We start from the raw sequence: 27,871 nt of genomic DNA, 5'->3' as shown, positions 1-27,871 counted from the left end.
CCTAGATGCTTGTATGGAGACTAAATATGAATTTGCCTTTAGCCAAAGCAGTCCCTTAATCTCACTGTATTTTTCCCACCGCTATAGGGCAGTCTATAAATGTTTTACATAAATATAATGGTGAAAACTGTTTGTAATATGTCGGCCCAACATGCAGCTGAGATGACAACAAAATCATAAGGTAGCTTCCAATATGTCCCAGCACAAACACAGATAGCTTTGCACTAGCGTAAAACAATACTAGTGCAAGCCTAGCTTGCTAGAGCAATAGGAAATAGTAACGATTTTCTGTTAAATGTAGGGCAGTGTCCTCTGAACAGGTCCAGGTTGGATACCAACTAGATTCCTGAGTCCTGCAATTCCATGAGTTCTCTCTCCAAAATTTTGTGTAGCCTACCTCTGGCCTTTATCACTCTCTGTGTTGGCATACATATTCTGGGGAACTGGACTTGGCTGCCTTCAAGCTGTCTGTGTACCTCTGTTGTTAAAATATTTTGATTGATTTAACTCTTTCATAAATGCTCTTTCTTAGCTACTTTTAAAAAAAACAATACTTAGTACCGTCTTCCATAATATTTACCCATGTTGACTTTCAGGTCAAGAACGTTTTGGGAATATGACCAGAGTGTATTATAAAGAAGCTGTAGGTGCTTTTGTGGTCTTTGACGTCACAAGAGGATCAACATTGGAAGCAGTTTCCAAATGGAAGCTTGACTTGGACAGTAAAGTGCTTCTTCCAAATGGTAGTCCGATCCCTGCAGTCCTACTTGCCAACAAATGTGACCAGAAGAAAGACAGTGGCCAAAATCTTTCTCAGATGGACCAGTTCTGCAAAGATGGAGGCTTTGTTGGTTGGTTTGAAACCTCTGCTAAGGTAAGAATATTCCTAAAATAGGAAGAGGATGTCAAGTTTTTAAGCCTATATCTGTGATAAATAAAGGCTATTATAGCAGCTCAGATGTTAATTACTCCACAGAGCTTTTCATCCTGTAATGTGCATGCCCATGGCTGTTTGTTACATTGGTCCAAAATGAGGTTTGGGGAACTTCCAAACTACTTCACTGTTCAATTTTCAGGGGGTGGTTTAAAACTGGCTTATTCCAATAGCTGTAACAAATTGAAACCATGGATGCACACTGTGTTGTAGGCTTTTTTAAAACATTTCTTGGTATTGTGTGTTGCCTTTTTAAATATAGTGCTAAACTTTGGTGAATGCTACCTTGGATTCCCATTAGAAAGGTCAGTCATTCAATAGAACCATGGTCTTTACTGTTTTTCCTAATAAAGCTGTGAATAAATATCTAGCCCCCACTTGAGTTTTTAATGTCTTCCTAGAATTTTTCATATGTGCTAATTCCTGACCCTCAGTGCTCCTTAACACTGAGTAATGTGCTTTGCAGCACTTGGTAATGTGAAAAGCTAAATGTTTAAGCGTTTTTGCTGGATAATGATCATTTTCTAGCTCACTAAACAGTTTTAATGTTGTCAGCACCTTAATAATATTGATCTGACAAAGCTCTTAGGGAATTTTGTGCTACTCCCTACTCCATCATTTAGAGTTAAATTAACTCCAAATATTTGGTGAGGTGTGAAATGAGTACAGGATTAAGTTATAAAATGTATTGCAAGGATGGGTAACTTGATCTTTCAGATATTTTGGTCTACAATGCTCATCAGCCCTAGCCAACATAAAAAGTGTTGAAGGTGCTGGTTATTACCTATAAAGCCCTAAACAGCTTGGGACCAGGATACCTAAAGGAACGCCTTTTTCCCTATATGCCCTCCCATCCCCTGAGATCAGCAACAGAAGCCCTCCTCCGGGAACACTCCGTGAAAGATGTTAGGAGACAGAGTACCCGGAGGAGGACCTTCTCTGTGGTGGTGCCCCAACTATGGAATGTGCTCCCCAGAGATGTCTGCCTGGCACCATCATTATATGCTTTTCGGCACCAGGTCAAGACCTTTTTATTTAACAAATATTTTAATGTTAGTTAATTTTAATGCTATATTTATTTATTTAATTCATTTAAACTATGTTATTTTATACTGTCATGGTATAGCCAATTTATTTATTTATTAGGATTGGTAGGTTTTACTGTTTGTAAACCACCCAGACTCTGGGCTACTAGGGTGATATATAAATGCAATTAATTAAGTAATTAGTAAGTAAGTAAGATGAGCATTGGAGCTGTCCATAATTTTGACCTTTAAGTTATCTATGCCAATATATAAGAACAGCAAGGAAAGTAGCTCACTAATTAGTACCTAGTAGATACCATTATAGCGTCTATGTCTTGCACTCAGATTTATCAGAAAAGTTGTTGGGTGAAATCTTTACCATTTGATTAAAAATGTACTCATGGTTAAATGAGCATTGCCAAACATACTTAATGTTGCTTGACGGGCATGTAGAGTAAACATGCACCACCTAGGGAGTCAGCAAGCTATTCACTCACCTGTTTTCATCTGATATCACCTGTCACTTCATTTTCCTTTACAGCAACTTTATGCTTATATGTTGGCTTAGTAACTGTACACACATTATTAGCTTGCCTTTTAATGCTATGGCTTCTGATGTTAACATGCCCATTCACATGAAGAAGGATGAGAATAGAAAGCCAAATCTGATAACAGAAAATCAAGATCCAGCTTCAATATTCCAGGCTGTCCCTTTGGTTAAAGACCCTGAAATAGTCAAGCTGATTGAAAGCCCAAGTATTCGCGAGTCTTAACAGATATGGTAACCATACTTGTGCTTGCTTGCACAATGATTTAACAAACAATAATTACAACGAACACATGCCAATCTAGGGGAACTTTGATTAGTGGTAGATGATTTGACTACAGATGCTGGGATCAAAACATCTTTTACAAAGTGCTGCTGTATACCTGACCTTGTATGCTGAAGAGGTGGCATTTTGGACCATCTGGGATTCTTCCACAGAGGAAAGCATTAACTTGTCTCATGATCTTCTCAGGATAATATCAACATTGATGAAGCTGCTCGGTTCTTGGTGGAAAACATCCTTGCAAACCTCAAAAGCTTCCCTAATGAGGAGAATGACGTCAGAAAGCTAAAGTTGGACCCGGATCCCCTGAAAGCAGAAAGTAAATCTCAGTGCTGTTAATTACATTTTATCTTTCATTGAACACTCCTAGAGAGCAGCACGGTGCTTGTTCCTGGAACTGGACAGCTGCTACGGTGCTTCATCATGACAATCCGAGTGGGGTATTGTTTTATTTGAGCTGGGCACACTCCAGGGTGCTGACACACTTCTTATGTCAAGTTGAACTTCAGAATTACCTAGTACGTGATGTCTTTGTTAACAATTTAGCACAGGTGGAAGCTGGCATACAAAAAGCAGGTATCTTGTGAGATATCAAGGCAAGGGTCAGTATGAGAGACTCAATGCTGACGCTTATCCTTCACAGTGCAATTTTAGAACTAAAATAGGAATGTTAGTCTGAATGGAAGTGTTCATTTTGATAAGCACTATTTTTTCTTATACTTTTTAAGATACCTAATTTCTTTTGCTTTTTTGCTCTCCCCTTCATTTCTGTTCAGCACCAGGACACCAAAACCAAGTCTTTTTGGAAGACCTGGCAGCCAAGAAACTGAATAACACAGTGGCAGGCGTTCCTTGTTTATACTGTCTAAACTATGAAAGAGTCTAGGGCTTGGAATATAGGGACAGGAAAATTAAGCTGGTGTAGTATTAAAGATATTCCTCTTAACAAATGAGCAACAGTTAATTTCAGACTTTCTTTTTCAGATAATGGAAACAATAAACTTAGTATACTTGCATATGATAAGTAATGATGTGCACCCTTAAACCTGAATGACAAATTATCTTTCCTTGCACAAGCACAATCCTTTCACAATTTCTTCTGCCAGGAACAAAAGTGAAAAATGCCCTTGATTAGAATGTCACATTGTTTTATGAAACCAGACTGCAACCAGAAAACTGTTTTCCATTGAACCTTTAGTGAGTAGATGGTGGTACTAATAAAGGCTAATGAAGTACTTTTCTTAATCATGCTGCTTCTAGAGTACTCGTATCTTGTCACATAACTATCCAGTGCAATCCTGCCACTAATGCCAATGGGAAGCAAGTGCTTCCTAAAGCAACTGGAAATTGGCTGGAACATTTCCAGAAGGAAACAGATCAATGGAACTAGCAGAAGGGACTTCCCATTCCAGAAACAAGCAGTTTACTCCTGTTTCAATTGTGTTGGTGGTGGGTCCTGCTTGTGCAACACAAAAAGCAGAAATGCGGCAGCGGCAGCATTGGAAACCACCCAAGGAATCAGACTGCATAAGGGTGTTCACATACCAAAACAACTTGCAAATGCATCCCTGGTTCACAGTGACTGTGAAGGTCATTGTAAGGTTGTCCAGATAAGAAAATGGTATGTGATCTCTACCTTGAAAGAATTCAAGATGCTTCTGAAGGCATCTGTGGAAGTCTGGAGGGATGACTCCTGACAATGACTATCGTTACCTTTGTGTGTTAATGGTAAACCTGTGAATCCTGTTTTGTCCTTGACATGTTATGCTCAAGTGATACAGCCTATTGGCTACTACATGGCCTGCAATACTTTGGGCTAGCATCCTTCAGGCTTAAATTTGGTCACAGTTTTATGTGTCTGAAGCTAGATTTAATGCCACTTTTTAAATTCAAAGGCCTGGAGTTTTTATACTGTGCACTCAAGCAATTTGTTACTTAAAATCCAAAGAGCACAACACACATTTCTAATCTTTCAGGCCTGCACTATCACTCTATCAATTCCAAAGTCAAACTCCTTTTAATCTTGATTTGCCTAACTGTTTTATGATTCCCATTAGTTTTCTACTTAAAGTAAAAGAAATGTTGAACACATCTACAACACATACATTACATACTCTAAATGAAATACAAATAACTCATGGTAGTTTTCTAAAAAACCAATATGCTTGCTTTATAAAGGAAATCAAATGAAGAGACTGTGAAAAAACTAGAAAACTCATTCAACCTTTCTATATATTTTGGGGAAATACATCTTCAGTTTACCTCAGCTTCAGTTATTGAAGCTAAAAATGTAATTTAACAGAGTATATAAAGAATCTTTCACTAGGAATCCAATATGCTACTTAATACTAGCAGTCCTCAGGGCAGAAAAAAATCTATAGCTGTATAGCCAGAAGAACCTCATGTACTGTGTATGAAATGGTTATGTTATACTACGTGTTAATACTTGTCTGCTGTTACTCTTTCGATCAATAAGAAAGAATTATCTCCAGTGCTTATCTCCAGTATGTATTGCCTTCAGTGAGGAAGTATTAGACTAGCCTTTCTTAATAGCAAATCTATCAGATATTCTACTTTGGTCACAAAACTGTTTCAAGGTACAGTCCTATGCAAGTTGAAACAGAAAAGTGTCCCCCATCTCTGCTGGGTGGGAGACACTTGGAGTTATAGACCTTTTTTCTGTCTTGACTCAACACATTTTCTTTTGTGCAACTACAGACTTAAAACTTTCCAAAAATTGATCAGCTTAAAAATTCTGAAGTACCTCAGCATTCAGATGTTTAATACGTTGTTACTGGAGAGATGAATGTACTATTAAGAATCTTAGAAGAGAAAGGCACAGTGTTTCTCCTCAAGTTTAGGAAAAAGTGGAATTGGACATCTACCTGTCACCAGCCTGTATCATCTTGAGAATCCTTGCATCAAAAATATGACCCATCATCCTGGCAGGTTCTTAAAAATGGCATAGTATGAAGAAAGTAGAATTGTGGCATATGAAATTAAGCTACAAATTGGTGAACACTTGGCAGCTGAAAAGATTTCCATTTTATAGAATTCAAAGGATCACTGACTCCATAGAGAGAGAATGGAGCTGCTATCAACTCTGTGCAGGGCAGCAGGAGCAGACTGTCAGCTCATGCTCACAAAATAAACACTGATTAGCATGCACATTTTTATGGGAGATCCTATAGATAAGCTTTTCAGATAGGTGTGGAGTTTTGCTCACAGGAGCCCCATGGTCTGTTGCAGCTTATGTAGACTGTCTTCCTGTCCAATGTTATGCCAGAGTGTGTCTGTGGCATGTAGACTGTGGCATTAGTTGCAGCATTCAGCATTATCTCAGTTTTAAAACAAAGCCTCTATAATTGTAAAAGTGTTTAAGGTTTGTAGGTAATGTTTGATGACACTTGAGACCCAGACATGTTTATAGCATAAGATTTCTAGCTGGGAGATTCAGGAAGGAATTTAGTGTCCTGAATATCATCTTACCCTTCTCTATAAATAGAAGAAAAAATGTGCAGTCCTTTGCAGGTTTAGACAAAACAATCTCCTCTAACTCCTCACATGCCCCAGCCATGTACCTTTTACCCTGCATTTCAGAATCATAAGCTTGATTTGCTGTATATGACTTGATGTCATCTTCTTGCGTAGCAGAGGTAAGAGGCAAGCATGGCAGCCATTCCACCAGTGAGCCCCTTTGAGTCAGAGCTCCCTCCTGTTATTGTCTCATTTACCCCTCAAATCTAAAAACATTTCTGCTTAATCTAATACTTTTCAAGCTGAGTTTCAAAGAAACTTTTTCTCTCTTGGCGAGCAGTGGAAGCATTGTTAGTTTGGCCAAAGTTTTGTTTTGGCCATAAATCTCCAGTGTACAGGGCTACAAAAGTTCTCTACCTGCAAGCTCAGGTGGTAACAGCTGTTGGGCTCTGTACAACAGTAACAGGAAAAATAGGTCAGTGTTCTCATGTGGTATCCCCTCTCTATATCGTCTTATATTTATTTTTTTCTTCTTCTAAGCCACTTTTCTGCCTTAAAAACTCCTTCAACACAGTGTGCATTAAACAAGCAAAAGCAAAGCACTTTGAAGGGACAGTTAAAAGGGCCCAAGATGATGAATGAAATCCTATATATTTAAAACACCAGTCAGGGTAAACCTCAGGAAGCCTTAAAGACCAGATGTCATGAAGATTTAAACTGGTTTTCTAAAGTTAACAGTGTGTTGCAAGGGATTTCATTAGGAAAAGTGCAGGCATCTCAACCATTATGTCTCCTGCATGATTGTAACTCATGGATGGAAAAAAGTGCTTAGGAAGGTACCCAATTTCAGCTGTTTAGGGCTTGAAGAGGCAAAACCCCACTTAAATTTGGTTTGAAGTGCACTAGTGACTGTTCATCTCATGAACAAGATATGGCAGGAAGTGATTAGAGCACATTTTGGACAATTTTGCATTTCTAAAGTGTCTGCAAGGATGGTGATCAAGTTGAGAAGGGCTGGATCCTTATTGTACAGTAAGGGAGAGGTGGCCATATTTGCCAACGCAGGCAAACCATATTCTAGGCAATAAATATCACTAGGATATCCCAAAATAACCTAGTAACAGGACCATTCCCTAGCTGGGAGCTTGATCCAGTTCAGAACAGAGCGTCCCCCTCTGTTTTTAATCAGTCAAGAGTACAATCCTGTGGCCACTAAACATTCACAGAATATGTTGGAGTTCTAACTCCAATCTCAGAAAGGGGTTCTACAGTCAGAGCTGAGAATCCTACAGTGGCGTGACCTCCCTCTGCCTTCTTAGACATCACAGCTCTTTTCATGTCAGCTGTAGCTGCCAAGTCTTAAGTGTTTGCAGCCGACACTTGAGGCATCCTTGGGAGGTATTGGGAGCAAGCAGACTTTGGCATATGATGCCTCAACACTTCCTGGTTATGAGCAAGAGCAAAAAATATATACATATATATAGATGGCCAAAAACATCTGTCAATGGCTTTGGTGGGGCAGGAGAAACATGAAGGTAGTCCTTGCTTCTACACTTCTCTCACTGTCATTCAGCAAGTTATGGAGAACCACCCTGGATGATGTCCTATGTAAGTCACCCAACTATTCCCTACCAACATCTTAGCTAGATTGAACTTCACCTTGTTCACCTTTCTTTGGTCCATTTACAAATTACTTAGACATGAAAAATCCTGCCATATTGAACCCCAGGGGAAAAGTTGAACATAACTGGATGTCCTGTTCGTATGGATGTAGCCAAGCACTAAATCGTCATTGGCTAGAGGAAGCAGGTAGCTATTAAAAGGAGGCAGAGCTTTGACAGGTCCAACAGGTCATAGTAGCTTTCTAGCACCATCTTCTGAGAGAGGAGAAGCAGAACAGTAGAAAAGTAATATTCCTTCTCTCAATCAATCTCTGCAACCATTGTGAGTAGGAAGAATTGATATTAGTGAAAGCTGCTGAAAAATCCACTACAGCCAACGAAATCCTGCTCTTGTGTCTGTCTTGCCGTAGTTGAGAAGCATGAAGTTACAATAGAGCCCAGCCCTATATTTTTGTTAGGGAAGTGAGCGGTCAGCTTCTTATATTCTGTTGCTTTTAAATGTGTACAAGCAGCAGTCTTAAAGTCGGTCTAAAGCTTATATTTCCAGTATTTTTAGGCTATTGAACTATTTCCAAATTGGAAAGGTTTTTTTTAATCCATATGTTATATAAATAAAAACAGGGATGGGCTATAGCCCACTGGTTAAGCACCTGCTTTGCATGCAAAAAGTCACAGGTTCAGTTCCCAGCTTTTCCAAATAAGATGGAAAAATGTGCTCAAAGTTCTTTCCTGAAACCCTGGGGATCTGCCACCAATCAGTATTGACAATACTGGACTACTTGGACCAGTAGTCACTGACTTGCTATAAGGCAGCTTCCTATATTCATAGCAATTCAGCCATTTTTGCCTGGATATAATTGTGACAACTTTATATAATTCTTTAAAGGGATAGTTGTAGTTGCCTTCAGTTGCACTTCTTAGAACTTTCATTTTTAAAGTTCAGCAATTAAAAAGAATCCTATTAATAGCAAAGTAAAATTAATGGTAAAGGAGGACGCATAAAGTAGAGGCTTATAAAGAAGACGTAAGACCAAAATCTTGATGAAACATGTCTTAATTCATTTATCTGTGGGAGTAGACACAATATAGTTGAAAGAAGAAACCTCTTCTTTTTTCCCAAATCAATACTGATTAAAAGATTTGTGTGGCACTTTAGGCCAATCTTCCTCAATCTGATTGCCAGTGGACATGCTGAATGCATGATGGAGGCTGTAGTCTAACACATCTGGATTACAGTAGCTTCGGGAAGGTTGCCCCAGGCTAACCAGTTTAATGCAACACAAGCGTTGTATGTGTTAGTTTACTGACACTTATTCCACATTAAATTGGTTTGTTTTTGTTTGTTTTTTTTAAGAATAGCACCTTGAATCCAAAGCAACGTTTAACCAGAAGGGGGTACATCTGGGAAAATATTAAATAAAACATGTAGGATAGCCAAGTGAAAGCTGTAAGTTAAATTGTCAACAAGAGGCTAGTAGTACCTGCACATACTAGAAAAGAGTGAAGAGGAAAGGAGATTCAGCAAATTAAGATCAGTTTCAGAGGGCTGTGTTCTTTTGCCACTTGGGACTAATTCTCATTGATCTTGGATGGCCTTACTCCTGTGTAAATATATTTAGCAACATTACCTGAAGAAGAAAATCTAGCATGCAGGTAGTTCATGACAACTTATGCATGACTAAGTTTAGTATTGGAAATAATTTTATTGAAAGGAGCCTCTAACTGAAGGGTTTACAGAATGGTCAAGAGTGGCCATATCCCATTTTTCTTCTCCTCTGTTTTTGTCTAGTTTGTCTCTCCCTTGAGGCAAAATACAGAATGGTGGAACACTATCTGCACACACTTCCTTACCTACACAAAATCAGTGCTGTGTCACATCACCTGTGCTGATTCCTAGAACTGACAAGGCAGTGAAGCCACTGTCTCATCTGTGAAGAATTTTGTTTCCTGATTATTAGTTTTCCCACAGATATTAAAGTGGGTAAATTGTCTTTGTTTTCCCCTTGTTCATATGGAATCAAGCAAGTCAAAACCATTGGTTTTAACAGCACAATTCTAGCCAGGTTTACTCAGAAATATGTCCCAGCAGGTTCATTGACAGCCACTTCCAGATAACTACATGTGTAGGATTAATCCCATTTGGGGAGGCTCACTTAAAAGAGGTCTGTCATAATAAAGTTTAAGATCACTTTTGAATTAGATACGCTACTTGAATGAGTTGAAACGGTGAATATTTCAGTCAGCATTCCCCAACTTGGTAGCTTCAAGATGCCTTGGATTACAACTCCTATAATTTCCCACTAATATGCTGGCTAGGCTTGATAGATGTGGTCTAACACATCTGGAGTGCATCAACTTGGGGAAGGCAGATTTAGGCTGTGTCTATACCAGCCATTTTTCACAGGATATACTAGCAATCTTTAGTATGTTTGATATACCCCCTTGTGTGTTATCTCCAATTACCTCCTTCCTTCAGCATTTTGTTGTTGCTTTTGATTGTGGCTATTTAAAAGGACAAAACAGATGGGTTTCCTACATGACAAGCATAATCCAGCCCCTACATGGATGCAGTATCTTCATATATTGAACCTCATGCTTCACTGGCATTATGTTTTCCTGTTCAAACTAAGCAAATGGGGAGGGGGTGCATGAACAGGAGGTATGCCTGGCCTTTTCTGGGTACACCTTTCATACCCACATGCAGCCCATGCCTTCCTATCAAAACACTCTTGAGCAAAGAAATATGCTATCCCTGGACACCATGATGTGTCAGTTCTGTGCCTATTTAGGGATTGAAATACATCCTAAATAATTTAGAAAAAAATGCTTTAAATGGGTGGGGGATATGTCTTTTGATACATTTTCTACTTTGAATTTAGTATTTATTGTTTGGTGCACAATTATTGAGTAAACTTTTTATTTTGCTTTTTCAAAAGCAAGTGCATTCAAACAAGCAGACGTGTACTCAGAACACTGTTTATATGCAAGCTAATGATGTCTGGGTCTTATGCATAGATAATGGGATCCATTCTGGGCTCTGATTCCTGTTTCTACCAGCGCTGTTTTGTTTAGTGAATGTGTTTTCTCATATGTTCTTTATATTTTGTATGAATAAACATTTTAGTCTATGTATTTGTCTCACTTGTCTTCACTGATAGCATAATCCTAGCTCTGTGTGTAGCTGGGAGCTGATATTTCACTAGAAGTAGCCTCAAATTGGAGCCATATGCCCACATTATTGCTCTTGGTAAATTGGACCCATCATTCTCTGCAGCAACAGAGACCTCATTACCACTGACAGTGACTAATAAGTGGTCATTGTACCCTGCAGCTGGTGCTATTTCTGACTTTCAGTATTTCAGGAAGGCAGTAAAATCACACCACAACTTCAACAGGGTTCATATTATATGTTGTTTTGTTTTATTGGTGTTTCCTATGCAAAGCTCCTCTGATCCTCTTTTATGAACAAGGAGAAGGGCTACGCAGAATAATACAAGTAGAGAATGAAGGAAAAGAGTAACATTCTAATGGGTTGGATCCAGCAAAAGTTGTCTGCAAACAGAAGGGTTCATTAGTCAGCAGGAATATTCACTGAGTCCACCTTTTTGACTCAGTGGTTATTTTGACTGACTGGGGAAGAGGAGATTTTCCCTGATTCTCATTCCATTAGGTCCTCTGAACAACTGTTTCTAAGCACTGGAACAGGGGTGGGAGGTGGTGCTGGAAATTGAAGAGGAAACAGGAATTCCTACTCTTTTCATCAGTGGGATCATTCTGAATAGAATTCCTCTTGAATATACTCTCATTAGCAGGAAAAGACAGGATCTAAATGAAACTTGACACATTTGAAGCATTTTCAACAACTACATTCTACAATACCTGTAGCATGCATAGCATTTGTTGGATAGGCTGGACAACCTCTATCACTCTGGATGTTGTTCTCTAACACCCACCAGCCATGCTCAATATAGGCAGCCATCAAGGATGATCAGAGCACTAGTCCAACATCTGGAGGGTTGATCCCAGTGGTTATGAAAATACACACTACTCCCAGTGAGTAACTAGATTCATGTAAGATACTTGGCCTGGACAGGCCTCTCATTGGTATAAAAGGAGGATACCTGTACTAGTGCCATCTTCTGGATATTTGATTTGAAACCTGTCACTAATTAGATTGTATCCAACAATAAAGACAAATAGTTAAAAAATAAACCAGGCATGGATGTCTGACAGAATACATGCATTCAGACCTGTTCAGAATGTACACTTAATATTTATCTCTCCAACTTCTGCTCCAGCTCCTTTCTCACAACTAGATCCATGAAAAGTAAAATGGAAAGCACTGCTGGATATAGAAAGGAAGTACTCATTATTTAAATCACCAATGCCTCCACATAATAAGTTTTAACCAAAGTATTGTGGACAGACCAAGTTAGCTGTATCTAGCACAATTTTTCTCTGTAACATCTACCCACGTTGGCTTACACATCACAGTAATTCTGCATGGAGCACAACTGTTTGGAGGCTGGGTGGGTAGGTTTTTGTGTTGACTGAAAACACAGACTTGTGTATTCAAAAACACTGCATTTTGGAAATCAAAGATCAGAAATGATTTATTACATTTGTGTGCTGCCCCATAGCCAGTAGGGCTCTCTGGGCGGCTTACAGCAAGACAAGAAACAAAATACAATAATATAATCAAAACTCTACAATGGCAAAAATACAAAATCAATATAAATGCAATACTATACTCATAGTGCAACACTGGTAGATTCTACAGGGCTATTTGCTTTCTAGTGAACATTGCAACACAACCTAACAGACAAAATGAACCCCTTCTTATCAACAATTTTATAACAGAACAGCATGAACAATTATAATATATAATAACAAAATACTATAACCCATGCTCTCAGGACCCTGGCAACAGCACCAATACAAATAAAACTGGCTGTAGAGCGGCATAGTTAAAATGTCCTTTTGAATACAACACAAACGAAGGAATTCGAGGCTTCTGCGAATGGGGCGGCATATAAGAGTTCCAAATAAATAAAATTCAAAATGTCCTCTTCAACTGGTCTGAACACATAAGAGTCAGCTGCATGCACAGAATCCTCAAAACCCTGGATTTTTTTCTACAAAGTGTTACTTGGAACATATTTGTATGGGTATGTTGTTCCCTTAAATATTACTCACTGAGGTGTGTGGCGAGATCTCGTCCAGCATAATTTCAGGGGGCTGGGGATTTCAGAAAGGAGAGTTGTAAAGAGGCAGTTCACACATTACTTTTTTTTTTTTTTGGGCGGGGGAGTACCTAAAAATGTCATCTGACTATAATGCATGCATTTTCAAACTAGTGCTGGACAAATACATTTTTCTATCTGAAGCAACAACAATATTCCTTTGTCATGAACAGTTGTAAAATGAGCAATTAATCTCAAATAAAATGGTTACTTGGTTACATACCCTTGGCGTTTACGTTTTTGGTTTTTGTTTTTTACTATGGGCCGCTCTGTCCCATGACACCTCTATGGTAAAATCTCGGGTTTGAGATGAATTCTAGGACAGATCCAGTTCTGTTTCAGACCGGAAGTGCCAATACGAACGGCTATGGGATGGCCTGGTGTGAATGCACTCCTTCTTCTCTACCTCGGTTCTAACGGAAGTCCACGCCATGTGTCACTCTACTTCTTTTCTATTTCTGTGGCCAACTGAGCCAGGGATCGTCTCTTAGCAACGGAGCGGACGCGGATGCTGCCGCCTGAGAGATAAAGACGCCTGCGAGGTTAAAGATTCGAACATGTCGAAATTTCCCAAAAAGAAGGAGTTGGTGAAAAGCAACAACGTACTTCAGACAGGCCCTCCCTCTAAAGAGTAAGGCTCTTATGATCTCTGGGGACCGTTCCCCCTTTCTTATCTTGCAACGGAAAAAAATCGCCTCATTTTTTTCACGCCCCCTAATTACAGAATATGCCCCACCAAATAAAAGCTTTTAAAAGTGCACCCTTTTTAAGGTGAGAACTCCCTTCGGGAGTATGTCCGAGTTTGTGCAGAATGCCTTCTCTTGGCCAACAGCCCCTGACAATATCTGGGACAGTGGGGAATGCTCCCAAGGTTGACAGTGCATTTGTCTTCCATCCTGGTAGACATCTCTGTGTTTCGATATATAATAACTAAGAGTAGCGAATGAGGATTGCTTTGATGCTTGTTGCTAAGCTATTGGTACTTTTGTGGAATCCTTTATTTCCTGAGAATCGCTGGCACTTTATCACATGGAATCCTGGAATGAATTTGGTTACTGGATTTTAAAACCTCTGTCCAGTATATTTATCTTTCTATCCTCCCTTCTTTCTAGTACTTTGGAAGGTGATCAGGATGATGTGTGAAACTCCCATCCCATTTTTACTTTATGACAAACTGGGAGGTAGGTTGGGCTAAGATATGACTGGCTTGAGTGGATGTCATGACTGGGTAGGTATTTGAACCCAAGTCTCTCCAGTCTGTAAGCACTTCCAGTATGCTACTTTGCCTTAAAGGTTGAGTCTATCCACAGTTTCCTATTTGAATAATTAGCTTTACAATAGAAGTTGCGCTGGGCTCCAAAGAAAGCTAGTCAGAATGATTTCTATGCTATCTACCACATGCTTTAGGTCAGCAGGAGACAAAATTGCAAACCCTTACTTCTTTTATTAGACTCACTGACTTATAGCTGATTCATACTTCACAGCGGAAGCTGTATTTACCACATTTCTGACATTTTCCTTGAGGGGAGTATACAAAATGGGAAGGGGTGGCTCTTAATTGACTGGCAGGAGGTTCCAGATGGAAAAAATAAACACATGAAATGTATAACCACAACATGCTTTTTACATAGCTTGAAAATAGTTTCTTTACTGAACTATAATAAAACATATTCAATAAGCTAGAAGGAGAGAAGGCACATCTGTTCCTAGATATCACTGGATGAGTTTTTATACCAAGCAGGGGGCTTTTAAAAATGGATCCATCTGAGACTTTATTATGTCACATAGAAATAGACTGACTTTCAAAATCTGTGGTTAATACCATCTTTGTTGTTGATTTGTTCCAATATGTTAATGTCAGTGGAGATAGCCAGTCTTTTTCATTTCTTCCATTAGATCTCTTTCTTGCTAGTCGGAAATTAAATAAGTTACTAAATCAGAAAGCTCCCAAGAATGTGTACAAGCACTAAACTCAAATTCATGCTGGAAAGATAGAATATTTTCCTCAAAGTGTACAAACTGCATTCTCTCTATGTTCAGTGGAGTTACTGTGTTACAAACAAGATGTCAGACTTACAAAGGAATTTAACAGAAGATTGTTAAAACCTCATTTAGCCCATATGCCTCAGGAAAATAAGTTTTTCCAGGTATATCAAGAAAATTCAAATCCTAGCACCTCTGCCATATATGCTAATGGGAAAGGGGTTGGGTTTACCAAATTTACCTTTTTCAGTCATGGTCATCAGCTGATTTGGAACCACTAATTGCTGAGCATGTTGAATAGTGCTTGGTTTTGTTTTACTATCTAAAGTTTCCTGGTATTTTTAAATACAAAATTGTTCACTGCACAATGTTCATTATAAACAGGATTATCACTGGATTGTCCTTGTTCATTTTCAGTGTTTACATTTCCCTGGTATTGCCCATACAAAATTGACATATTAGTCATATTAAGCAAAAGGCCTTTCATAATGACTAAGATTTTCTGCCACATTCAATTATGGTTGTAGGTTCTTTCAGCTTAACAAGATTTTGTTTTGCATTTTGTTTTATTTAAATTTGGTTCATAGGATTTTTTGGTCCCTATGAACCTATGAATTGGTGGCTAGGAATTTTGGTCAGCGTGATCTGACTTTCATCCATGCTGCTCCAAGGTAAATAGCTTCTGTGACTGCTGACATCACCTGCTAAGCTCAGCACAAGCTTGCTTTCAACACTCATAACTTCAGCTTAGACTGTTTCAGAAGGGAATCATTTCAGCATATAGTGCCAGCAGTCACACTACTGTCTCACTTAGGGGCAACACAGCTGAGAGCACAAATTGAGAAACACCATGGTTGCCAAAAAATGTCATGTGGTGAGCCCCTTAACTCCAAGCTGGGCATGACATATGTTACACACTTCTGTTTGAGGAAAGATCTTAAAAATCTTTGAAAGAATAGCTAGAACAGTGGGTGGAGTATAGGTGGGGGTAAAGCTGGAAAGGAGCCACAGTGTGTGTGGAGGCAGGCTTTAATTGTTTATCTCTGTTGTGGTCCTGATTGGAATAGTGCCCCCTCATACATACTATCTGCATTTGGAAAAAAGCTTCTGTGGTGTCGGTGGGAGCTTTCCTCTCATTGCAACTGAATTTTTGTTTGTGCAACTAGACTTTCCCTTCTTCACTCCCCACTTGTTGTTTCCCACACAGCCCCATTTACTTCAGACTGACTCCAAACCTCTAAAGTAGATTTGGGGAGCACACAATAAGCTGCAGAGGCATTTGATTCATCAGCACTGTCTATTCTGCTCGGATAAGGGCAGCACTGCATGCAAACCATGTAGCCAGTGGTTATAAATTACCTTGCAACAGGAACACACAGAACCTCATTTCCTGGTTGGTCAGAAATAGCTGGATATTCTCATTGGATGCAGGCTTACCCCCATTCTTCCAACTTTTAGTTACACATAAAAAACAGGACGATTGCTTTCAGATATAAGGCTATAGTGTGCATAGCTTTCTTTGTTCCAATATAGGCAGATGCTCCAAAGCAATGGTACAGAGCCCAAACAGAAGCTTGCCATTATTAGAGGATCCAAGGGCCAAACCAAATTGGTTGCAAAATATATTTTAAAATGAGTCTTAAAGCAGGGATTCCACTGAGATCCTGACTATGCAGAAGAAAATAGTGAACACAGCAAAAGGGTGGAGGCAAGAGAGGAGGCCCTCACTAACAACGTACCCAAAAACTAAAGAAAGGGTGTTTAAATGCATGCTCTTAACTGAAAATCCTTGTTTCACCCACAAAGCATAGAAACAGAGCGAGTCAGAAGGGAACTCCCGGGCCATCTAGTCTGACCCCCACTCACGACATACTCACCACATGCATGTCTAGTCTATCCTTGAACAAAACAGTCTCACTCTCATAAGTCCTAATGATTAGAGTAGTTTGGAGTAGGGATCTTTTAAATCACCTCGGCTAGAAATGGTACATTTGAGACTGATCGCTTGTTATTTAACTTTAGAGGGCCATAGTTTCAGAAAGTTCTTATTGCTGCCTGCTTTAAGCAAAAGGGGAAAATCCCTTGCTGCAAAGAGGCACTCATTACCGCCTTAACCATGGCAACCATCTTGCCATGTCTGATTAATTAGTCAGAAGGGACAAGGATAAACCCTCATCACTCTAGACATTCTGTCTGCATCCTCAAGATCCATAAGCTGAAAAGATTCCAACACAGCTAGGCAAGTAGTTGCCAAAGTCATAGCTCCCTCATATTGGAGTCCACATCAAGGCAGGTTTGAGTGATTTTATCAACAAAAAAATGAAGCAAATTGTTCACGGCAATTGTTACAGCTAACCATGTTGCTATAAACTGTTCAGAAAGTTTTGGCTATTGGGCAGTATAGAAATTAAGCAAGCAGACAGACAGACAAACTGAGCTAGTAACTGCCCTGGTGTTCCTGCTGCATAATCTTAGTAAGCCTACACAATATGGAAAAGAATCACCTGTCTATTCTGTGTAAATGCAGCAGTGGCAGAGCAGTAATTTCTCTTTGCTGACTTCAGCACCATGACATAGATTTCCAGTCAAACTTTATCTTTCATCTGGTTTGATTTGTCCTGAATTGTTTTTCCTGTAGCCATTTGGGGCTCTCTTTCTCATTCCTGGCAGCCTTCAAACCTTTGGCTCTACTAGCTTTTGTGGAGCAAAATGTATTATTTAGCCAAGTTTAAAGGATGATGCTAATAAGATTACAAGATACAAACTACTAATGTACACAGAGCATTATTTGAACTCCCTGTATTAAAACAGCATCTTTCCAAGCTCAGTTTCTTTATTGCCAATAGTTTGCATCACTGGCTTCTAAAATAAATTCTGGTATTGCTTTCAGATTGATTTTAGTCAGGTTATTGTATGTCAGCCTCTAACATCATTAAGATCTTAAGGGATATATGAAGATTTTTCCAAAGCAGAATGACAGGTCAGGCCATCATATCTTTCTATTACTTCAACAAACCACCAGCTAAGCCTTCTGGACCAGATGTCAGAAAGTATTTAAGTTTAGCTTCTGCTGAACTGTAGATAGTGAGTTTGAATCAAGAAGTTGATGGCAGTGTGTTCTCATCTTTTAAGCAAAATTGTTTATCTCTATAGACATATTCAGGCAATTTGTTTTCCCAAGGCAAAAAGGGCAGTTTCTTTCTCAAAGTTTGTTGGCCTATGCCAATAAATTCAATAAATGCATGTTATCGAAAAGTTAACATGTCTACTTGGAAGTAAGTGGATATAGGATTACAGCCTGTCTGATGCAATTAAAACTTCTGGGGGGCGGGTTAGTTTTTAAAAGTAGGACTAGTCAGCATGCCATTATTTAGATCTGAAAGCAGATGACAACATAGCAGTCTTGCTGGCCCTAACTAATACGTTTAATTAGTAATGTGTTTTGTCCTTTTTAGTTATAAGCCTGCTTGCAGAACCTCTCTTTTTCACTTTTAATTGATATTTGACACTGTGGGGGACAATAATTGCCTGAAAACTAAGATAGAAATACAGTAAATAAATAATAAATAGATTTGTCCAGTGCCTTATGCAACCATTAAATTTCTCATCTGGAATATTTCTGGTTGGGAATCTGAAAGATATAACATTCAATTCATAAACTATCTAAGTTCACATGATGCCATCTTACTTCAAGAGACTTGGTTCTGGGACTCAATGGTGGTTGTCTGATTGATTACACATGATCTTTTGTCATGGAAAAGAGGGGCAGAGCTACAGTGGAGGGGAGTAGCTCTTTTTATTTCCACAAAGCTAGAGGCAACTAAATCAGTTGAGAAGACCATATTAAACCCCATCTAACAACTAGCAGGTCCCAGTTACTAATTAAATGCCCTGCAGTACAGAACAGTCTTTACTTGGCACCAAAAAATAATAAAGTTGGCATCAGGTGGGCTTCAGTGGAGAACTCGTTCTACAACTGGGAGGCCACCACTGAAAAGGCCCTTCTTGTTGGCACCATCTGAGACTCCCTCAATTGGAGGAAGCCCCCAGAACTTGACTATAGTGTCCATAGCATCTGCAATCTCCTCCCACCCCCAGCTCTTTTACATCTGGGATTTTGAAGAGCCTGAAGTAGGATTAAGCAGCAAGTCTTAGGTACATTTCAACATACAGGATGATAGAGCAAGCGTTCAGCACTATGTGGCAGTTGCTAGTCATAATAAAACTTTGTCCCCAGTCTTAAAATTCATAAATATCTCAGAGACTTACAACGTGCAATGGGAGGAATTAGGATGACGAAGTGGGGGACAAGCAGTAGATCTAAAACAGGAACCTTTAAAATAGAAAAATCACAAGATCCAGAGTCAAGGATGAAATTTGAACAGTTTGCTTCATACAAACCATATATGAGATATGGATGGATGGATAGCTCGTACACATAGCTAGCATTCTGTTATGACTAGTATGCACTTGCACTGTGGAAAAGTGTGGATAGAGAAAAAATAAATGTAGGGATTGGGCCTGCTTCTCCCAAAATACAATATTCCAAGCTAGAATTTTCAGACTCTGCATCTGAAGTTGTAAAAGAAAGCAAATCAGAATTGTTAAAGTTAATGAGCTCTGGGATTAGTCAAGCAGCTGGTAAGAACCAGACTGCCACTGGTTCAGAGGGAAATACTATAAAACAAGGAGAGTTGGAGCAGGCAGGGTATGGATTTATTAGCCTATTTATTATTGTCAGGTTAAGTGGGCAAACAAATTAAGTAAATTCGGGTATTCCCACTGTCTGGCCCACAAGCAGCGCAAACTTCCCTGAGGGTAGAGTCATCTTTGTTTGTAGGGGAAGGGAGGAAAGGAGTACAGTCTGGCAATGGGCAAAAACTATCTCAGCAGTTAGTGAGATCATTAACTTGATAGATGTTTCTTTCTAACAATTTTTATATTACAAAGCCTACCTAACTCAGTAAAAGACTGAGGAGAGGCTGCTTCTGGTGATTTGTGATTCTAACAGAGTTGCTTTAGTATGCAATATTTAAAACAACAAGAGAACTGCTTGGGAAGAGTAATGAAAAACTCTATTGACCATTCCTTATGATCCTGCTAATGATACTCCTTGTCTATTACATCTTAATATAACAGTAATCAATTTACTCCTCCATTTTGACTCCTCCCCATTTTTGTTCACCTCCAGAAAGATTTGTGCATATTTGGCCTGTATACCCACACTGAATTTTAGAGAATTTGTACAAATCTCCCTAAAAGTTAAACTTTAAAAAGGTTAAATTTGTGCAAATCTTCCCCAAGATAGAAAAACTCCCAGGGCTCAAACATGTTCATTAATAGAGTAAACTTTTGAGGTTGGTCTACAAATGTCTGTGGAGTACATGCCAGGAAAAGGCAGGAGAAGCCACAGCAAGCTGCATAGTGCTTGGAATTCTGAGGAAAGAAAAGTGGGTCAGGAAGCAAGCAAACAACCAGCCAGCCCACAGGGGTGTTTTATTGTGGCATACAAACTTGACCATAGGAATGGGATTTTTTCCATATTCGTGAAATCTTATCTTAGAATAAATGAGTTCGTCTTTAGGATGTCATACAACTCAGTTTTTTCATGAACTGACATAGCAGTAAGGCCTAGTTCACAAAATATTTTTTTCGTTATTACCTATGGATTTGAGATAATTAAATGGTGTTTACAGCAACAGAGGTTAATTGACTAGGATGTATTATCATCAGCAATGGCCACTTTACTTATTTTGCATACATTTAAGCATTGATATAATTGTCAGATATTATTTTTTGCTTTCAAATCTGTTCGCATTTCTCTTTCTCCGCAACCATGCCAACAGAGAATAGTATTTTATAAATCTAATTGTTATACAGTATGCAATATAATGTGCATATTGATAAAGGCAGTACTGCCTTTGGAGGTGTCCAGTATGCCATCTGGTCCATCCTTCCTATTTTATTTGTTTATTCATTATATTTTAATTGTATTATTTTATTCATGTTATTTGTTTATTTTATATTATAGTAGCCTCCCAGAGAACATGTTGCTAACGGGTGGCTTTTAAACAAATGTAATAAAATAAATAAATATATTCTCTGTGTACTAACTGTAATTATGGGGTGACTGGCTATATACATTATAGAAACATAGAAACAGAAGGGGTCTCCCAGGCCATCTAGTCTGACCCCCGGCTCCAGCCGACTCCACTCACCATCTGCTATAAACTGCTTAAAGCTATAAACTAGCTTTAAGTGCAAAGTGGTGTTGGAATTGGGTCACTGAAGCTTGCCACACTTGGAAAGAAAAAGTTCATTACTGCATGAAAAGATGGACCTTCACCAGGATGTTTGTGAAGTTAGGTGTAAACCATTATGATTAAGCCCTCATGAGGTCATGTTTAGCAGCAAGTACAAAATGTTGAGGTATAAAGATGTATGTTAAGATAATGGACCAGAGCTAGGTAGAATGAGATTTTAACATGGGCAGAAAGAGTCTAAAAGAATGAGAAACTTTCTAAACATGATTACCTGAGCTCTACCAGACTATGCCTGCCAAATACATATCTATAAGATCTTAGTGATGACTGCTTTGTTGATTGAGATGAATAAAACGTTAGTTTTAATAAGAGCTATACTAGCCCCAATTTCTATTATGCTTCTAATGATATTTTTCTATTGCATGTGGAGATGTGTTTGGTTAGTTTCATCATTCCAAAGCTTTGTTATTTTCCATTTGAACAAGAAAAAAATGTGGTTCCATTTTGTGTTTTATGCCTTGAAGCATACTTCAGGAACCACAGCCCTTTAAATTCTTGAAACCCAGAACATTCAGCTGGGATTTTTACAACTGTTGCTGAGGAGAGTCTATCCATTTAGCTGCTGCTTTCTTTTTTGGTAATGTGAATCACAAGATACATCTTTCCAATAAGGAAAATAAGCTAACTGGATGGATCAGGAATGTTTTGCCCATCTCATGGTGAAGTGGACTGTAATCCATGAAAGCTAATGTCACAATACATTAATTAACTTTTAATTTGCCAAAAGATTCTTTTTTGCTGTGACTGTGGATCCCATGACTTTGGGATGTATCTATGATGGATTTTGATTCTTGTATCAGACACAAGGCCCATTCCCAGCAGACTGCTTGAAGTGATACATGCCTTAACCACATTCCTGTTTTATTTGTGTAGATAGGTAATACATGGAATTCAGCACTGTAAAATACATTGTACTTAGAAACATTAAATCAGTTGACATTAGAGTAAGCAAATGTGAAAGTTTATTGTTGGGCGACACTCATACTAAATGTAACTTATTTTCATGTGCACATTTGATTTTAGCCTTTGGTACCTTTCTGGATCAACCTCTGTTGTAAACCCTCAGGGTGCTTTTGCTGAAGCAAGAAGAGGAAGATTTCCCATCTGGCCCGAATGGAATGAAGCCGACATCAATGCTGAAAAGTGGGATGCAGGAAAAGGTGGGAAGGAAAAAGATAAATCTGGAAGAAGTCCTATTTTGGTAAGTTTGCTGTAGTAGATCCACTTATACATGTGAATTTTTAAATACTTAAAAATCTTCTTAAGCACACTTTTTAAAGCTTGACATTCTGCAGGTATAAAGCTTTCATAGTCTCCAGGTATCCAGACCAATTGAGTGCTAGTCTGCAGTGTCTGCATCTTGTACTGAGCATCAGATCAGATTAAGAATTTTGCTGGTGTACTGCTCACTCCTGGGCTTCATAGAATTGACTTTTCCAGTCTAGTGGCAATGGAACCTAGATTTTATGAATTCAAGTAGTTAGATAGACATAGTTTGTAAATTTGAGTTATATGGCAATGATCAAGAAAAAGCAAAGTGTTGCAATATATTTATTGTGCTGAACGAATGAAATGGATTTTTCATTATTCTGATTATCTTGTGAATATGTAGGTAGAATCTAGCCAAAGCTAAGCATTTTTAAGTGCTACTGATTTTCACTGGAGTGATAAAGGTAGTTATATCTACATCTTGCATTTAAATCAATAAGATTTAAACATAGAATCCACAAATTTTGAGACCAGTCCAACCACTGTAGAGACAGAGGAAGCAACTGGATACTGAATCAGACCCATGTGTTGTCGTCTGTGTTCTTTAACCCTTGCATAAGCCACACTCACCAAGTTTGCATAAAATAGCCACTGTAAACTGGGTCTAGGTGTGTAAACTGGAGCCAAATGCTCTGCAGTTTACAATGGATCACTATTAGGCTTGGGTTGGAATCTGTCCCTCTACTGTCCCCAGATTCTCTCTCTTGCTTGGCCTAGTTCTGTACAGTGAGCCAAGCCAAGAGGAACTGAGCAAATGCTAATGGACCCCCAGTTGTGCAACTGGCAACCTTCCTTGTCAGAAAAGGCTGCAGGATGTGGAAAAGGCGTTCTGAGAGTAGGCACACTAGCTGCCCTTCCTGTCAACCAATCTTCTTCCTCACTGTCTGCTGGCAGCAGTGGCATGTATGGGAAAGAGGTGTTCATGGGGAGAGGGGCACACCATTCACCGCAACCAACCTTCCTCCCTGTCTGCTGCTGCTGACAGTGGCAGTGTGCACACAAAAAAGAGGCTCTGCCAGGTGCCCTTTCCAGTGACCAACTTTCTTTCACATTTTTGCCGGCAGCAGCAGCAATACACATGTGGGGAAGAGGGGTGCTGCAAACAGGCCCACAAGCTGCCATTCCTGGTGATAAGCCTTCTTTCTCACTCACTGCTGCCACTGCCAGTACATGAGGAAAAGGTGCATTTCTTGTGCAGCATATGAGGTTGAATCCCTGCATAAACCATAAGCACCATAAACACCGAGTGCTCTTGTCAGGAATTTGGACTCTGGGCTGCTGCAAAGCGGGCCAGAGTCTGGGGAGCCAAGCCCAACTAATCCCGTAGATTCCTACCTCCAAATGGATTCCTCGCACTTGCCTAATTGATATTTTAGACATGATTCTAAGAAAGGACATGATTAGAAAATCATCCACTTGCCTTTGAATTGTGTTGAATGTATTAAGTATACACATATAGGACTGGATTCAGACATTGTAAGAACAGAAGTATTGAAATCAACAGGACCAGTTAGTCATGACTAAAAGCAGTGATTTTAGTGTGTTTGCCCTAAGCATAGCTACGTTTGAATGCAACCAATAATGGGATTAAATATTAATTTTTGTAAATTAATGGTTTATACAGCATGTCTTTGAAGATCCAGAAGGAAAAATTGAACTTCCACCTTCTTTAAAAGTGAGTTTCTGGAAAAGGCCTCAAGAAATTTTAATCAATAGGGTAAGAATACTTTTTAAATTAGTAGAAAAAAACCCAAGATGTTATTATATATTTAATTACTTACATGGTATTAATTTGTCCTTTCAGTGCCAGGCAAAGCCTTTTAAATTCCTTTTTAATTTTCTTCACTGCTTTTTTCTTTTAGTGGCATTTTTTCTGTCATACTATTCATCTCAGAACTATCCATTTCATTGTTTTTAAGAACATATAATGCCAAGTTTGAAACTGGAGCTTCTGGTCATTCTGAATGTACCGCACCATGAATCATGGGTAGAGATTTTCTACCTGTGTGGCAGATACAACTCACAGAGCCTTTTAATATGGCCCATGGTCATTCTTGCCACCCTTCATATATCAGTTATGCTTTTGTAAAATCCCCCATTGAAGCCAGTCTTTGTTAACATCACAGCTGGGGAGGGAACGATTAATCTACCCACTAACTCCACTGAGGGGCTTTTTTCTAAGCCTAATAACCAGGATGGTGTGTGTGTGTGTGTGTGTGTGTGTGTGGTGGGGATCCTTCTGCAAAGTGCATAGAGCCTATTGTGTGCACATGTGTGTGAGGGAGAGAAGGTATGTGTGTTATGTATGAAAATGGATGGAGTTTTGTGTATGGGATTGTTTTTAGATATTGGTTCTTTGTGTGGTTATCTGTCAGTGCATGGCTGGCAGTAGATCCCACCCACTTTTTGCTTTGGGCTCTCTCACAATGGCAGTTCCCAGAATATAAGGCATGAGCAGTCAGCTTCAGACTAAGATTCAAATTGATCCTCCTGAGTCAGTTCAGGCAGCTTCAGAATCAGTTTCAGGCAAATTGGTCTGTTTCCTAAATTGCCGAATTGGGTCCAAACCGAATCTTCTGGTCTAGTACAGAACATACTCACCCACTAATGCCCATCATTTCTCAATATACTGGAAACTTAAGCACATTAACTCCCTTTGCACTCTAACTTTTTGCATTAGACGCTCATGATAGAAGCTAAACCCTGTCTATATCACGTCCATTTCACTTTGGAGCGTGAGGAAAGTTCCCCTTCCCCTAAACCAATGTGTTAAAAAGAAATTCTGTCCAGTTAGCAAGAGATTCCATTCCATTCTGTTATTACTATGCAGAAATTTAACTGCAGCTATTCCTCTTCAAGTGCTATTTTTGGTTAAAAGGTTGGACACAGTCAAATAAAATATTTCAAAAGAATATTTTGACACCTGAAAATGCATGGTGTGGACAAAGATTAGCAATATAGGCTGTTTACTTGGTAGATCTTCAGCACAGTACAGTATCTTTCTAAACTAGATTGTGATTCATTGTGCTCAAAAGGCTTGGTATAACACAATGCAGTCTGACTCAGATTTGCAATTTAGTCAAGAACAAGTATATCCTCAATAGATCTGAAGATCACCCAAAGGACATTTTTGCAGAAACATAATGTGATTTAAATTAAAAGGCAGTTTTCCCACCCATAAATCTAGTACCATTCTTTGCATCACCTTCCGTATGGCTCATTGATCTGTTGCAAGACTCTCTATTTAGACTCATAAAATACTAGAGTTGGAAGGGGCCTATAAGGCCATCGAGTCCAACCTTGTTCTGCTCAGTGGAGGACTCCAGTTTTGTTTATTATTGAAGAATCATTTGCTGTTTATGCTAGGTAAGATGTTTTAAATGAAGATGTATGCACAGAAAATTCTACACTGAAAACAATTATCTTCTATCAGTTTGATAGTCTTTTTGACTGAAAGAAAACTATTCCTGTCTCATGAAAGATTGGGGACAGATGTTATTTCAGAGAGTTCAAAGTGGGATGACAGAACTGTCGTTGCCTGTGGTGTGGATGATCATCCCACTATCATCTCTGTTCAAAGCTTTCTTTCCTGCTGTTTGAAGTGCTTCCTTAACCCAACTTGCCAAAGTATAACAGTGGAACAAAAGAAAGGAACATGTATGCCATGGAAAATGATGTCTCTAATATTCCCTTTTCATCTCTTTAAAAATCTCTTGCCTGTCTCCCACCTTTTTGCCCACTCAGAAACATAGAAACAGAGCGAGTCAGAAGGGGTCTCCCGGGCCATCTAGTCTGACCCCTGGCTCCAGTCAGCTCCGCTCACAACATGCCCACCATGTGCACGATATGCCCACCATGTGCATGTCCAGCTTATCTTTGAACACCCTCACCGATGGGCCTCAACGACCTCTCGTGGCCGCCTTTTCTGTTGCCCCTTGACAATTCCACTAATGTCCCATTTATGATTTAGTTCAGTTTCATAATCTATTTCAAATGTTTCACCATGATTTTTAAAACACTTACCTTTCTTTTAAAATAAATGTTGTAGAATGTGAATAGAATGTTCAACTTCTAATGCCATTAATAATTTTTCACAAATATGTTTATGAAAATAATTAAGCCTCCTTTTTAGGTGCCCGTCATAGTAAAGAATGAAACTTGGTTTGACCTCTTTTCAGCCAATGAACATTTAATGAGCAGTGAGGTATGTGAATAATCGCACTTATTAAACAATAAACCATATTACTTGTGTAGATGAATGGAAAAGCTATTTCCTGTTCAAAAGAGGTAGGACAAGCCCTAACATGTAGCAAGGTGAAGTAACTTTCTTCATGCAGCACCATGGACGCAATGCAGCAATGGGCTCTCTCTCTTGGTTCATTATTGAAAAGCAGAATAAATGGGAATTTGTTTTTGTGTTACAAAATGCTAAAATAAATCGTGTCAAAGGAAAGATAAGAACAACTTAGTCAAAGGAGTGAGCCACTATCTACTATCTTTCCACCACGGTGCCTGACTTCCATGTGTTGGATATCCCATCTGCTCAGGGCTAGAAATGTTAAGAGCCAAAATAAAAATGTGTGTGTGGGTTTGGGGCAGTCCCTTTTGCAGGACTTTCATGTCTATGTATCTACAGTTTTAAACCCCAACTTGTTGGATCTATAGCCTCTATTTTTCAATGGTATGGAACATGAGACTACATGCGGTGTATGTATATAGTACCCTAGATTGATGGGAGCTTCTCCATAGATTGAGCATGGTAAGAAATAGATATTGTTCAATCAATCAATGGGTTAGAGCATAAAATGGAATCTTATTTCCCCCATATGTTAAGCTGTGCAAGCTTTGTGACTGTCTCCACAGTGATTAAAAATTTGTCTCACTGGCTGCAGTTCAAAGGTAAATGCATACTAAACATTTCACTGTCTAGTCACTAGATTCTAACAGAACCTTAAGTATTTCATATATAATGGTTGTATTGCTTAATTGTATTATTTGCTGTTAATCCTGGTTTTTTATATTTGCTGCTACTTTTAATTTATTAAAATGTGTTATCACTCATGGTTTTAGATTTTGTAAGCTGTTGTAAGCAGTTCTGAACTACTTTTTTTTTAAAGGTAAAGCAGGATCAAAACATTTAAAATAAGCAAAATTCAAAATAATGC

At 38.9% G+C, this 27,871-nt stretch overlaps 2 protein-coding genes across 2 annotated transcripts in view; both read left to right on the top strand.

Annotated features, from left to right (window-relative positions):
* Nucleotides 1-11,018, top strand: part of RAB32 (RAB32, member RAS oncogene family) — a 29,397-nt gene extending 18,379 nt beyond the window's left edge. Inside the window, exons 2-3 of the mRNA XM_044423163.1 lie at nt 597-874; nt 2,979-11,018. Of these exons, the coding sequence (XP_044279098.1) occupies nt 597-874; nt 2,979-3,128 (428 nt within the window). The 3' untranslated portion in view covers nt 3,129-11,018. The remainder of the gene's footprint in view (nt 1-596; nt 875-2,978) is intronic.
* A 2,449-nt stretch (nt 11,019-13,467) lies between these two features.
* The window catches only part of ADGB (androglobin), a 94,575-nt gene continuing 80,171 nt past the window's right edge, over nt 13,468-27,871 (top strand). The window contains exons 1-4 of the mRNA XM_044423149.1: nt 13,468-13,762; nt 22,461-22,638; nt 24,331-24,423; nt 26,839-26,910. Of these exons, the coding sequence (XP_044279084.1) occupies nt 13,689-13,762; nt 22,461-22,638; nt 24,331-24,423; nt 26,839-26,910 (417 nt within the window). The 5' untranslated portion in view covers nt 13,468-13,688. The remainder of the gene's footprint in view (nt 13,763-22,460; nt 22,639-24,330; nt 24,424-26,838; nt 26,911-27,871) is intronic.

Source organism: Varanus komodoensis, unplaced genomic scaffold (genome assembly GCF_004798865.1).
Source record: "Varanus komodoensis strain SLA01 unplaced genomic scaffold, ASM479886v1 scaffold1, whole genome shotgun sequence".
NCBI classification, from domain to species: Eukaryota; Metazoa; Chordata; class Lepidosauria; order Squamata; family Varanidae; genus Varanus; species Varanus komodoensis.
Note: the sequence above shows the minus strand (reverse complement) of the source record. Positions and strands in the feature narration are given on the sequence as shown.